The 15708-nt window shown below is 45.8% G+C and overlaps 1 protein-coding gene across 1 annotated transcript; it reads left to right on the forward strand.

Annotated features, from left to right (window-relative positions):
* Positions 1-677: 677 nt before the first annotated feature.
* XK (X-linked Kx blood group antigen, Kell and VPS13A binding protein) lies at positions 678-14269 on the forward strand. The gene is made up of 3 exons (XM_063127544.1): positions 678-922; positions 5051-5313; positions 13295-14269. Exons 1-3 carry the CDS (start codon positions 678-680, stop codon positions 14122-14124), a joined length of 1338 nt encoding a protein of 445 aa, XP_062983614.1. The 3' UTR covers positions 14125-14269.
* Positions 14270-15708: the final 1439 nt, after the last annotated feature.

The raw sequence follows: 15708 nt of genomic DNA on the forward strand, positions 1-15708 counted from the left end.
CAGTGGGGTGGGGAGCCCCGCTAATGGCCACATCAATGTGCCAAAGCACATAACATGTTTGTCTTTCGCTAGCACAGATGAACATGGCGTACACCAGGACTTCCTTTGAGCTAGACTCAGAGCCTGGGATATGTGAAGTCTTCTGAAATATTGTACCTCTGCCCATGTACGGAGCAGCGTTGTGTCCAAGCACCTCACCGCAACCAGCCAGTCAAACCCCGAGAACCTGAGACTATGGAAAGTACAAAACGTGCAAAACGTAGCGGTTTTGAGGCAGGTTCGAGCCCTGGCATTCAGACGTCCATTCACCCTACGCACCCACCGCTCACTGAACCCCAGGGGCGGGAGGAAAGCAAAAACCGCCGCGAAGACAACGCGAAGAGGGGCGCGACGCCTCGCCTCGCCCAATTGGGCGGCCGGCGCCGCAGCAGCCCCAGGCCTGCCCTCTAGCGGCCATCTCACGCAGGCGCCGCTGGGTCCTCCCCGCCCAAGCGAGCGGCGCTCCGGCGCGCGGAGGGAGATGGGCGTCTGTCGGGGGCCGCGGCGACGGCAGCGGCTCTGTGTGCCTGGGCGGCGGCGGCGGCAGCAGCAGCAGCAGCAGCAGCAGCAGCAGCAGCCGCCCTCCTCCTGCCCGGCAGCTCGCTGAGCAGCCGCCGGCCAGCCGGCCGCCGGAGGCGATGAAATTCCCGGGCTCCGTCCTCGTCTCGCTCTTCCTCTTCGTGGCCGAGACGGTGGCCGCCCTGTACCTGAGCAGCACCTACCGCTCGGCCGGGGACCGCATCTGGCAGTCGCTGACGCTGCTCTTCGCGCTCCTGCCCTGCGTCCTGGTCCAGTTCAGCCTGGTCTTCATCCACCGCGACCTCAGCAGGGACAGGCCGCTCGTGCTGCTGCTGCACATCCTGCAGCTGGGACCCCTGGTCAGGTGGGTGGATGGGGGGGCCGCGGGGGCCGCAGCCTGAGGCCGGAGCCAAGCTCGGGGGCGGGGCGGGGGGCTTTCAGGCAGGGAAAGCGCCCATCCTTCTCCGCCAAGGGAGCGCCCCTTGTGCCGGGAAAGCGCCGCCCCACAAGAACGCGAGGGCCGGGGCAGAACATCCAGGGGGAGCACCTGCTTTGCGTGCACAGGGGGCCAGGTTCGATCCCCGGCATCTCCAGGTAGGGCTGGAATACTCCAGGTAGTGTCTGCAATACTGAGCTAAATGGACTGACTAGTAGAAGGCAGCTTCTGATGGGTAGGAGTTCCTTTTTATGGCTCGGGCAGCTTCCGATCCCTTTAATTAATGGTGAATTATATGATAAGAGAAGAACGTATTAAGGAAGGGAACATCCGTAAAGAGCTGCATCCTTCCCTGTGTCCATCAGGGCTTGCTCTCCTTTTGGATACCTGGAAATCCCTTTTCTTTTCTTTTCTTTTTTCCTTCTTTGAACGTGGTCCTGTATGCTAACAGAACTGGGCTATGAATAATATCCTCTGAATCTGTGATGTGGAATGCCTGCACAGTTGCGGCTTTGCATGTGAGCTGTAACCATGGCAAAAGAGGATGCCTGCGCCTCTAAGATGTGCTTCTGTAAAGCAGGGACAGGCAATGTGGTGACCCTCCGGATGTTGTCGGGCTGCATCGCCTGTCTTCCCTCATCATTGGCTATGCTGGCTTGGGCTGATGGGAGTTGCAGTCCAACAACATCCGGAGGGCCACATGTTCTCCAGCCTTGCAAAGCTTCTCTATAAGGCATGAATGAGGATGGGAACAGTGGGGGCTGGGGGCTCCGATGTCAATGGGGCAGTGAATTTGCTCCAGACTTCAGTCAGAACTCTGAGCTATCCAAGATGCCTCGACAGCTCCTTTAGGGTCCTGGCTGGCTCTGTCTGAAACCCAGAATGGATTCACCACCCCACTGATATCAGAGCCACCAGCTTCAACTGAAAGAAAGTAGTGAGAGCTAATATTGAGAAAATATTGGCTTATACCAAAATATCTGAAGCAATAAACAAGACTGAGCTTTAAAGTCTGTGTGAGAGAACTGAAGCTGTATTCCTTTGTACTCATTTATCTGGAAGTAAACTCAATAGGACTTACTTCTGTGTAGGATTGCACTGTTATTATTATTATTATTATTTATTTGCGCCATCAATGTACATGGTGCTGTACAGAGTAAAACAGTAAATAGCAAGACCCTGCCGCATAGGCTTACATTCTAATAAAATCATAATAAAACAATAAGGAGGGGAAGAGAATGCAAACAGGCACAGGGTAGGGTAAACAGGCACAGGGTAGGGTAAAACTAACAGTATAAAGTCAGAACAAAATCAAGTTTTAAAAGCTTTAGGAAAAAGAAACGTTTTTAGCTGAGCTTTAAAAGCTGCAGTTGAACTTGTAGTTCTCAAATGTTCTGGAAGAGCGTTCCAGGCATAAGGGGCAGCAGAAGAAAATGGACGAAGCCGAGCAAGGGAAGTAGAGACCCTTGGGCAGGCGAGGAACATGGCATCAGAGGAGCGAAGAGCACGAGCGGGGCAATAGTGTGAGATGAGAGAGGAGAGATAGGAAGGAGCTAGACAGTGAAAAGCTTTGTAGGTCAACAGGGGAAGTTTATATTGGATTCTGAAGTGAATTGGAAGCCAATGAAGAGATTTCAGAAGTGGAGTTACATGGTCAGAGCAGCGACTGTGGGTTTCTTGTGGGTTGCACTAAAATGCTTCTTTCTGTTGTGTTTGAATCGTGAAGCTCCTGGGAAGCTAACTGACATAACTTGTTATTTTTGTTATAATGTCAACACTGTAGGAATCTCTTTGATTTTTGTTTTTACAAAATATTCACCCAGATATTGCATCATTCCAGAGGCAATGTTATCAAAGGCAGGACTTGCAATTCTCACTTTCAAGTCTCATATATTTTTACTAGATTGCAATGTCTTATCAAGTACAGCAGGTTTTCAGGCACCTTTAAGGGGGAAAAACATTCACAAATGTTAATGGAATCCAATTGTTTAAAAGGGTTCTAAACTTTTCTAGTATTGAAGCTTGGTTCCATCAGAGTCTGGAAACTTCAGTAGATCCCAAAAGATGCTGCCAGATTGATACCGTAGGCTAGCAGAATGGCCAGTTTTATTTAAACTTCACTAACTGTCAAGTTGTTACTGGGATCAGTTCAAGGTGTTGGCATCACATTAGCCTTTAAAGCCCTAATCCGGGCACAGGCAATTTGTGGCCCTTCCGATGTTTTGGACTACAACTACCATGATCCCTCACATTCCCTATGCTGGCTGAGGCTGATGGGAGTCGTTGCCCACCCCTGCTCTAAACAGACCTAGATGAGGGTATTCCAGGCTTTACCTCCCCGCAGGTAAGCCCCCAAAGAACATTGCTCAGCTTTTGAGGCCTTTGTCTGAGGGAAGTTCAGTTGGTGGGGATGAAGGAAAGGGCCTTCTCCATGCTCTCCCTTGTTGCTCCATCATTGTTCCTGCCCACACATGAACTCACAAGTCTCCATGTGTAACTATGAATATGGGAGGGAAAGGACCTTTACCAAATGTGTGGCAGCACCCAGCAGATGTGTGCGCTGTTTCTCAACAAAGTGAGGTGGGGAGGCTATTTCTAACATTGGGGGAAGTAGCTCAAACTACCATTCAAGACAAAAATTACAGGCCATGGGTTGGATCTAGATTTAGTCATATTTAGAGCAGAACCACTGAAATCTACAGGAGTAAAGTTAGTCATCACTTCAGTTCTATTGATTTTATTGAGTCTATGCTAAGTATGACTAAGTCTCGATTACAGATGTTACCCCACAATACACAGAGACACACCTATGGGTCACCAGAGAGAAACACAGCTTGGTGAATATACCAACCCCCTAACACAGGGCTGGGCAACTAGTGGCCCTCCAGTTGTTTTGGCCTACAAGTCCCATGAGCCCTAGCCAGCATAGCCAATATTGAGGGTTGATGGGAACTGCAGTCCAACAACATCTGGAGGGCCACGTGTTGCTGACTTAGTACATGGTGTGCATGAAAAGGAAAGAAGGGGCAAGAATTGGGGAGAGGAAAGGAAGGAATCAAGCTAAGAATTCCCAAACAGGTGGCTACAAATGATTGTGCCTGGTGTGAGACCTTTGGTAGCAGCTTCCAAATGCTCTAGATACTGTGTGTGGGGAATAAGTCCTCAATTCAGATTGGGCATAAACTCAATCGGTGGCCTTAGTCAAACGACTCTCTCTAGGACATATGTGCCTACAGTGGAGAAAGCCAGTTGTGTGAGATAGCCATGAAGTGTACACATCTATTATTATTATTATTATTATTATTATTATTATTATATAATAGTAGAGCAGGAAGGGGCCTACAAGGCCATTGAGTCCAACCCCCTGTTCAATACAGGAATCCCCCTTAAAGCATCCCTGACAGATGGCTGTCCAGATGCCTCTTGAATGTCTTTAGTGTGGGAGAACCCACGACCTCCCTAGGTAACTGGTTCCATTGTCATACTGGTCTAACAATCAGGAAGTTTTTCCTGATGTCTAGCTGGAATCTGGCTTTCCATAACTTGAGTCCATTTTATTTTTAAAAAATACACTTCCTGGAGAGCTGTGGAATGCATTTCCTTAGATGTTTTTCAAGAAAGAGTTGGTCAGGGAGCTATCTGGGATGTTTTCTTGTACTAATCCTTTCTGAATATGATTATATAATTTTGAGACTCGTAAGATTAGATTAAAGGGCTGGTTCACCTGCTCACCTTCTAGAGATCCTGTACACACAGCAGGGGAGCAAATGTGCATGTCCCCTACTGTGCACATGTGAGATATATGATGAGCTGTAGCACGTAATCTGGTAAATGTGGTCTTCCTACAAAAAAGAGAGAAAAAGAAAATATAAATTGGGCACATGCACATTCCTGGCCCCGCACTAGGGGATCCTCAGTCAGTGAGCATTGAATCATGCCTTGGCTGCAGTTAGAGAGATCAACAGCTATTTCATTAAAAAAAACGATTGAAATCCATTATGAGATTTCAGCAGAATTTAATTTGTGTGATAGCTTCTCTTGCTTATTTCCCTCCAGGTGCGTGGAAGTCTTTTGTATTTACTTTAATGCAGGCAGAGTGGAAGAGCCTTATGTCAGCATCACCAAGAAGAGGCAGATGCCAAAAGATGGACGTTCGGAAGAGGTTGAGAAGGAAGTGGGCCAGGCAGAGGGCAAGCTCTTTACCCACCGGTCTGCATTTAGCCGGGCGTCAGTGATCCAAGCTTTCCTGGGCTCTGCACCGCAACTGACGCTTCAGCTGTACATCTGTGTCCTGCAGCAGGAGATCACGGCAGCTAGAAGTATGTTTAATTTTTACTATTCCTAATTTGGGCGAGTGTTTTGAGATGGGGATCATGGGCTAGTAATAGCTAAATCTTCTCCCTTACTGGATTATAAGGAAACCCGATGCTGGAAAAATCATTACGCAGCAGGGGGTGTTTGTTTTTGCTAAGTCTTAGGGGGATTCTACACGTCGTACTGAGGGCGCTTCCGGCTGGCGAGGGGGTGGGTGGGTGGGTGGCGGCGGCAAGGACACCTCTTCCTCGTCTCTTCTCCAGGCAAGCTACACGATCGCTTTGGGGGTGCACTGGGGGCGCATGGAAGCGGCCTCAGTACGACGTGTGGAATCCCTCTAATATGGCTGGTTATAAGAAGCTGATAACCATTCTATTATTATTATTATTATTATTATTATTATTATTATTATTATTATTTACATTTCTATACCACCCCATAGCCAAAGTTCTCTGGATGGTTTACAAAAGTTAAAAACAGTGAACGTTAAAAACAAATATACAAAATTTAAAACTATAAAAAGGATAAAATACAAACAGAAACAGACAATATCCATTTAAAACAACTATTTTACACATTATAGGCATATAAAGTTTTCCCAAAGCTTATTTCTAGAAGTAGAAGCACTGAAGCTCAAGCCTATGTGGAAGTCATACAGCCTGTCCTCATCTCTAATTCCAGATAGTTGGAGGTTGGTTGTGGGGAGCATATTTATAGGAAATCTTAACCCTTTCTGGATGTTGGTGGGTTTCTATGAACGCCCAAGGAGGTGGAGAGCAGCAGGGTTCTTCCACAACCTAAGTGAGTGCATTCAAATGTGTGGAGAGAGCCCACATGTGTACATAGGAAAGAATAACTACCATTCGGAAAATACTGAATGTAATGGTAAAAGCTGGACTAGTGATACTTAACCCAGAAAGCTCCATAAGAGGTATTTCTTGAATGTATACCAGGTTATTAGCAGGGCTGGCCCTACTATTTGAGAGAGTGAGGCTGCTGCCTCAAGCAGCTGATTTGGAGTGTCATGAAAAGGTAGCAAATGGTTAAGTTATGTAATTTGTCATTCTTGCATTTTTTTACTCGCAGGGAGAGGTGCCTGTGGGCTTTCTGTCCCAGGTGCCAAAGTAATTTGGCCAGCCTTGGGTACTATGCACCTTGACATCATTTGCCATTCTGCGTCAGGAAGCAAAATGTTTTGGGATGGCCCTGGTCATTAGTCCAGGTGGGATATCAGCAACATCTTATCCTCTCAAATAGTGTCCTGCACAGCTTTGGCCCTGCTGCTGCTTTGTAGGATCAGTATCCCACCCCCTCCCTGCCTCCAGAGAGGAATACAACCCCTCTTGTTCAGATTGGAAACTAAATATAGGTACCTCAGATGTCATTGAGAATGCTGATCAAGAGCAAATCATCAAAAGGCACAGACAGTCATCCAAAATTCAGATGAGTATCCAAATCCGAAGTTAGCAAAGAAGGGACAAGGAAAAGACTGAAGCAAGAGACTCTTCCTACACACATACCCTGTAGAGCTGCTGAGAAGCTGGGCCCGAGAGAGGAAGGGTGCAGCTGAACTTGATAGGCTTGATGAGCTTCCTGGGGCAAATGTAAGGAAGCAGGGCTGAGAGTGTGTTCTGACTATGGGCATGTCTACACCGTAGGGAGAGGGGAGGATTGCAGACTTACCTGCTTCTGTAATCCTCCCCCACTGTCTTGATGACCGCACGATGTCTCGGAAGGTAAGAGGACATTGCGTCCGCCATTTCCCCCCCCCCCAGCAACAGAAGGAGTGCAATTGCACTCCTCCAAAAAAGGGAGTTCAACCTCCCCCCCAAAAAAACCAAACCTGCTCCCCACCCATGATGGGCATGGACTGCCCCTGCACTGTTTCATGCCCATTTTAAGTGCCTCATTACTTGCAGGGAGGAAGGGACGACCCAGGAGCAGCGGCCACATGCCCTGCACTCCTCAGGATGGTCCTGGAACCATTGAAAAATCAGGTTTTCCGCAGTCCCCAATATCCCAGGGAAAGTGTCTGGTCATCCCGGGTTGTCCCTGGGATCCCCTGTGCATCATTTGGACACACAGGGATGATCCAGGGATGACCCTGGGATATAGGGCTGGTATAGACAAGACCATGGATAGGATTAGTTTAATTCCTGCCCCCCCTTCCCATTTAATCATGTCATTGATTTGTTTTTGTTTTTTCCATCCCAAAGCAAATTCCAACCTTCCTGTAAAGCAGGGGTGAGGAACTAAATTTGGGGGGAGGGCAGATGACCCCCTCCCTAGCATCATCCTTATGCTGGATGATGCTAGGGGATGTGGCCACGTTCCTTGACGTCATTTGCTTCCTAGATGATGCACTGAGTGGATGATCTACCTGGCTCATTAGCCAGAATCCAGCTTCACTGCACACAGTGCTTCTCTCATCAGATGAAAGTTTGCACACAGTGAAGCCACCCTAACTGAGTTGGCACTCAGAAGAGTGCTCCAGCTGCACCCACATGATGTCCTTCCCAATGGGGGAAGGTGGCACACAGATGAAGCCGCAACTCCTTCAGTGCCAGCTGAGTTCCCTGCTGCCCAAGTCCCTGCTCTTATATCCGATTGCAGATTCCTCCTGGGGACAGGGATTGGAGCCAGGGAATCCATGGAGGGTCCATGGACCAGAAGTTCCCTATTCTCGCTGTAACAGGAGGTGTCATCATCATGATTGGTCTGTATGGGATAATGTTTAGACTATTCTCTTGCAGGGATTTTTGATGAAGGAGCTGCTAAAAATGTTGCTGTGGGAAGCAGGCAAAGGCAGTTTCGCAGCACAAATGTATACAAAATGGTCAGCTCAGGCCCAGTAGTCAGTTACATATTGGGGGATTTGGATACATGGACAGCTTCTTGTCACACTATGAGAAAATTAATTCAACAGAACGGCTTGAAGACATCCATATCTACAAGAAATACGTGCCGGGAATTGTATTAGCAGGTTACTTGGACATTCTAAATTAACTAGATCACTTTCAAACTCATGTCCAAAGATTAATTGATTTAAAAATAAAAAAAGATATTAAAACCTCATGAGTACACTGAAAGAGCCTGTAATATGTCAGTGAACATGACCTTTCAAGGGGTTAATGAACCAAACTCATTGAGGGCCACAGACAAGTGGTTGCTAAGTACTGAATTGAAATAAATGGGGGAGCAGTGGTGAGCCACGTGATCCGCCGTCCTTTTCCTCCAGGACAGTGTAAGTAGATCTGCGTGTAATGGTTGAAGCACATAAAGGGAAGGTGCAGCGACTCATGCGCTGCTCGTCTTTTCTAAGGTAAATCTAAAGTGGGAACTTGTGCATCTCTCCTGTGACAAGATGCATGACTTTCACTAGATTTGAAATTCGCATATCTTGCTGGTAGTACTGGGGTGGGGTGGGGTGGTGGGCAAATTCTCCCTTTGCATGTTACATACAGCACGGATGGGGAGATGTTTGAGCCTTTAGTTCCTATCAGCTCTAGCCACCATAACCAATGGTGGCCTACAACCAATAGGAGTTGTAGGCCAAATCTGGAGGGCCATAAGTTGCCAACCCTTGGTTTAGAGACTCAGAAAGCAGACCCATGTGTCACTCATGTATCCACATTTAGGCACTTCCAAATAAACTGCAATATGGTTCTCAACTGCCATGTAATTTGTAAAATGGACCTCTTATTCTTTACAAGGCAACCAACGTGTTCGAAGCACTTTCTTTCAGAAACCAAGATGAACTCCACGGTTGATTATCAACCACACAACTTGATTAAAATCAACCGTGGTGTAGATTAAGGCCAGAGTTGAGTTGACAATTAGTTAACAGTGTGTTTGATTGACACATCCCCCACCCTCAGTCTTCCCACTGGTATCCCATCAGCCACCGCAAGTTCTGCTGACTGGACTAGAGCGGCAGCCACTGCTTTGGCCACTCTTGCCTGGAGAATCTGTAGTCACCAAAAACAACCAACTGTGTGCAACAAAATAGTCAACGGTGCACAACACCATAACCAACAGTTGCTCAAATAATCAATTTTGCATAGCGTTGGTTATTTGCATTGGCTATTTTGGCCAAATAAACAACTGTGGTGTGAAAAAGTCCCGACAGACGACACAATAACACACCATTGACTATTTAATCCGGCGTTGGTTATCATGTCGTCTGACCCAGTCAAAATGTCTAGATTATTTGCTGGTTTAATTTTTGTTGACTGGTTACACTTTTAAGCATTTCCTAGCATGAAAATTGCAACGTTGTTTGGCTTATCTTTTTCAGCTACCTTCTGAGTCATTCATATTTGAGTAGTAAATAAATAAATAAATATTGTTGTTGCTGTGCTTTTGTTGCATTTTAATGCATTGTTTTATTATTGTTTTAATCAAGTTTTATGTATGATTGTAAGCTGCCTTGAGTTCCATTTTTCTTGGTAGAAAGGCAAGTGAGAATCAAATCAATCAATCAATAAATATGTAATAGTTTAGCATGCAATCTGAACACAATGTGTTGGAGTGTGGTCCCAGATCATGGTCTGAAGGTGCATGATATGGCAAGCTAGCAGAGGCTAAGCAGTTTTGGATCTGGTCAGTACCTGGTTGGGTGACTACCTAGGAACCCTAAGTATGCCATCTCTACTTCTGTTGTGGAAGAAATGTGAGCTATTGTGACCAATTGCAGCTCTTTGGTCAAGGCGAGAGGGACTCCAGCGGCCTTGGGACAGGACTTGGATGTCTTGCAAGATGCCGCGAGGCTGGGATGCCCCCATATGACTTCCTGAGTCACACAGTGAGGGGAGGGAGGCTGGGAGCTAAGCTCTCTCTCCCACTGACTGATGGGGAAGGTAGTTGAGAGGAGGATGAATCAGGACCTGTTAAAGCCCCTCATCTCCTTGTCTGGACCTCGGGCAGGGGAGAGTATTGAGACAGAGGGAGCCTTACAAGTTCATCCACCCAATCCCACAGGTTGGTGACAGGCAGAAGGCAACATTTTCAATAGGTCACCACCACACCTCCCATGCCCGGCATGAAAAAGAGGTGCTTCTCACCAGTTTGGGCTGGTTCATCAGTTGTGTTTATTCTTAGACAGAAAGCCTGGCTGTATGGTCCTCGATCATCGCATTATATATGGAGCTGCCCTTTTTGCCCTCAGCTCCACCTGCCAAAGGAATGTGACCCTCAAGAACTTCTCCCAAATGGAATTCAGCCCTAGGTCTGAAAGAGGTTCTGCACCTCTTCATTATTATAATGCATCATTATGATGGTATAGCTATAACAATAAGTATGGTTTCAAGTTTATTTGAGCTCCGTTTGTTTGTTTCTCACTATACAATTTCCATATTCAGACATGGTCCTCAAGTCAAAATGTTTGCCCATTCTGGTGGTTAACCTAAGTGCAGTGTGCTGGAGCTGTTAGAAGTCTCTACTGCTCGTGGCTCAAGCCAACCAAATTGGCCCTTAATTCCTTGCATCTCTTTCTCTCTTGTGGTGTATAATTTGAGTACTATTTTATTTTAATTCAAGTTATACCTCACCTGTATACAAAATACCCTAGGAGGCATACAAAGTTAAAAACAATTTAAACAGGATAAAAGAATCTCAGGCCATGGCTAGACCAGGCATATATCCCGGGGTTGTCCCGGGATCATCCCTGTGCATCCAAATGACACACAGGGGATCCTGGGAGCAGGCAAGGACGACCCCTCCATTTGCCTGGGATAATCCTTAGGTCTAGCTAAGGCCTCAATATCACTCTCTCTCTCTCTCTCTCTCTCTCTCTCTCTCGGCAATAAGTATATATAGGCAAATAAGGTGTGCTGTATTTATTTATTTATTTAGTAAATAAATAATAATGTAAGCCATCTTTTAAAATAATCTTCACCTGAAAGAGCTATGGGAAAATAACACAGCAAACTACCTCTTGAAAGGTATCAGTGAAAGAAGTGGGTTGGAACAAGTCCAGTATTAGTTTAAAATACATTACATTCAAATACATCTGGAGCATGCCAGGTTGGGGAAGGCTGCTGCACATACAGGGGCTTCCTATTCTCTCCTGTGAATGGACATAATCTGTGAATGTGCTGGGATTCCCATTGCACTTGCAGAATCTTTCCATAGGATCTCTGCACGCACCTCTCGGCTGCATTTACTAACGGAACTAATTGAAGATTGAATTTGCAACCACACTGATTTCAGAATCAATCCTCCAAATTGAGTAATTTGAGATGATCACATTTATTCTTTGGCACAAGTAAAATCAAATTCTGTATTTCATTCATTTCTACCAATTGTGGTAAAAAGAAATGATTGCCTAATGCAAATAAAGAAAACAAAATTTGTAGCATGTAGAACGGCAGGACCAATGAAGGATCTTTCTCATGTTATGCTTTCAGCGTCTGACTTCCCAGCCTGCAAATCTCTTGCAGAATAGGTCAGTGCACACAGCCATCTTGCAAATGTCCAATGAATGTGCAACGCCCTTTCCAAATGGTGGCCGTTTTTGCAGGCCTGTGAGGCTTAGACTACGCTGTGATGGCAGTTGTGTGACACTTTCCTACAGTGGGTTGCCTTTTTAATGCAAAGCAGCCTGACCGGCTGCTGTCAAAAGTGTGAGGTGGGGGGGAAGCGGTGAGTGAGAAAATGTTGATTAACCATTCCTCAAATGGCTGGGAGGGAAAGGGCGAAGCAGCCTCTCCCGCCATGCTCTCCCCACACTCCATTGCAGCATCTGGTGCTGTTATGCCTAAAAAAGCAGCATACTGGGGAAAGTATCATGCAACTGTCACTTGTAGCTTGAGTCCCAGGAAGTCAGCCGACATGTTATTACTCTCTGAAATAAAATATTAAAAATTGCCTGGAGATATGGAAGTGACTTACAGCAGTCATCTTTTTGGCAAACATAAGGTTGGAAGCATCCCAGAAAGTCCTTGGTCATTGCCTACCTGAGGCTCAGATGTAATGAGTAGCTATCATTTTATTTTAGTTTAATGATAAAGCTACAGTATTGACTTGTGAATCATGAAATGCTTATAGTTAAAATGGCTGGGGAACCCTTTTCACCTCAAGGGCCACAGCACCTTATAGGTAACTTTCTGGAGCTGCATGCCAGCAGAGCTAAAGACAAATATGGTTAGTGGGGCCAAAACCACCGCTATTCACATCCATCAATCCATCCATCCACAAACTCCCCCATTCTCATTCTTTCACACACAGACAAACACACACACACACACACTTCCCCACCACAGCAATTACGCTTGAAAAATCCCTCCAATTGGAGCCCATGGGAGCCTTTTTTAAATCAAATGGATGCAGGTGATGATTTGGGGGAGAGTCACAAGCTCTATGCAAACATTTGCCTGTTTGTGTGTAGGGCTAAAGTGTGGAGCTGGATGTGAGCACACATGTAAGCCCAGTGTCCACATGCAGCTGGTACCCAATTAGACCTTTGTGTACTGAGCACAAAAAGTCTGAAGAGGGTTTTGTAAACACGTTCAGCTGAACACACTTAAGGGTTCTCATGATCGCAAAGCCTGCCTTGTCAGGGTTTTCAGTCATGGGAATTCTGAAAGCAAGTTCAGCTGTATGTGAAGGTTTCAAGGTCTCTCCTGAATGATGATGATGATAATGATGGGGCTTCTCCTGAGTCCTAAAGTGCTGGTATGTGCTAGGCTTAGCTGAAGCCCCTGTCCTCCCATTGTGAACGTAATGGTTCAGGAAAGCTTTCAGCTCAGTGGTAAAAAGCATGCATACATTTGAGTCCCCAAACCTATTTGCCAGCATTTCCAAGTAAAATGTTTTAGGCCATTAGGCTTGGGGGAAAGTGTTGTGTGATAGCATTTGCGAAGACAACAGAAGCTGCCTCAGTTTGGTGCCACTCGAGTTCTTTCCCATGGAAGCATGATCTTGCCATTGGATGCTTTCTGGACAGTGCCGCGTTCGGGCAGCTCTGATGGCGTTTTCTTTTCTCAGGTATCTTCATGGCCCTTTCTCTCCTGTCGATTGTCTATGGCGCGCTGCGCTGCAACATCCTGGCCATTAAGATCAAGTATGACGATTATGATGTCAGTGTGAAACCTGCTGCCTACCTCTGCATCTTCCTCTGGAGAAGCTTTGAGATCGCTACCCGGGTGATCGTCCTTGTCCTCTTCAGTTCAGTCCTTCAGATCTGGACCTTGCCTGTGGTGCTTGTGAATGTCTTTGCATTTTTTTTCCACCCGTGGATTCTCTTCTGGCAAAGCAAGTGCACTTTGCCAGAAAATATCGAGAAGGCTTTGAGCAAAGTGGGCACCACCATTGTCTTATGCCTTCTCACTTTCCTCTATGCTGGTATCAATATGTTTTGCTGGTCAGCCGTGCAGCTCAAGCTTAACGATTCGGATTTAATTGACAAATCCCAAAACTGGTGCAGATTGGCTTTGTATTACATCCTGAGGTTCCTGGAGAATGCTTTTCTCTTGCTGATGTGGTATCTCTACAAGACAGACGTCTACACGTACATATGCGCCCCGATGCTGTTCTTGCAGCTGCTGATTGGCTATTGCATAGCTGTCCTTTTTATGCTTGTGTTCTACCAGTTTTGCCACCCGTGCAAAAAGCTTTTTTCATCCAATATTTCAGAAGGACTGGTGCTGTGTTTCAAGTTATTTTGCTATGTCTGCAAACCTCTTGCGTCTAGCACCTCTGTGGAAAAGGCAGACTTGAAATCACCAGAGGACACGGAAAATGACACACAGGCCAGTTACAAGGCAAATGAATCCCAGAATGGAAATGCCCACCAGAGTGTTTCTTCCAATGCCTAGAGCAGGTTTCTGATGTCAAGGAAGTACTACATAAAGCCAGCGGTCACTCCCTTCGAGACCTTGACTGTTGAAGGGGGAATGCCTAGTTAGGCATATGACTAGCAGTATGACTGAACAAATGGTTGTAGACTTATGCAACACAGTAATTTTGGTCCATGAAGTCACGAAGAGTCGGAAGCGATTGAACGAATAAACAACAACAAGGATCTCCAGTTACCCTTCTGCTTGTCAGGAGCTGTATTGCCCAAGCAAGCTGTTGCGATACTGGTTTGATTGTTCAGACAGTGTAAAGATAATTGGAATGGTGGGTGATCATGACAGATGCCCTCCCTTCTGGACAATATGCTTCCCAGGGCATTGACTTTAGAGTGGAGGTTCATAAACCTTTTCCCAGGGAGCCTCACCAAGTCGTGAAACAATGTGATGACAAAGTGGACACCCCAAGGAACTCTCTATTTCAGGCCAGGAGCATAAATAAATGGAAATAGGACTTAATAGATCAATGGAATAGGCATCCTGAGTTAGGCTGTGTGTTAAAGCATTGTACAGACTGGACTTCTTCCCCCAGTGCCAAGTTTCTCCATATTACATTTGATACAATCTCATCCCAATTGTCTAGATTGAAACTGGGGGCTTCTGGATCCAGAGCGGAATGTGAAAAAGAATGTAGTTGCTTAATTCAGACATTCAGCACAACTCTGCCAAATCATCCTTCAAAGTGCTGTAGCTGTTTTCTCTTTCCAAAAGGCAGCCTAAAAACTGGTTTTAGGTTTGCTTTTTTGTTGTCTCATTTGATTGGCTTGATTAATTGTGTGTCTGCTTTGTACAGTGCTGAGAAAGCTCCAGCAGAGAGGTACAATGGGAATGCCATATTAGCAGTAATTAAGCAAGTTTTAAGTCATTGAAAGTAAGTGTTAGCGATGTCTGAGGAGCAATATCTGCTATTTTATATAAATATTTCCAAATATTTCTGTCAAATCAAACTCCTTAAAATGAAAGAAAAGAAATGGATTGATTGCTAGAATTGTTATTTTAAACTGAAATTAGATCGTAAAAGCAGGGGCCAGGTTGGCAAGCTGGGTTTCAATAACAGGGATGAACCTGGTACAAAGTCCAGTTAGCTGCAAAAGCTGATTAGGTGGGCTTTGAACAAGTCATTATCTTTAGCTATTTACTACCTTCTGTATTTCCATGTTCATCCAAGTTGCCCAGTGGTGATTTACAGAGCAATTCTGTATATATTTACTCAAAAGCAAGTCCTTATGTGTTCAAGGGAGTTTACTCCCAGGAAAGTGTGCATAGGGGCCCAGTCTTAGCCTCCATTCACTCTGCGAGATATATCAGAGACATTTGCCCAAGGCCACCTAGCAAATTTTAGGGATTTGAACTAGAGTTCAAATCCCTGGGCAGGGATTTGAGCTAGAGTTTCCCACTCCCAGACCCAACACTAGCCTAACTCGCAGGGTTACTATGAAGGTAAATGAAGTAAGAATTTTTAAGCATCTTAATATACTGAAACAAATCAATTAACAATAATAAAGTCCAGCTTTCACTACCACAGTGTTGACAGTTGTTTGCACCTTG

The sequence above is a fragment of the Elgaria multicarinata genome, chromosome 5 (assembly GCF_023053635.1).
Source record: "Elgaria multicarinata webbii isolate HBS135686 ecotype San Diego chromosome 5, rElgMul1.1.pri, whole genome shotgun sequence".
NCBI lineage: Eukaryota > Metazoa > Chordata > Lepidosauria > Squamata > Anguidae > Elgaria > Elgaria multicarinata.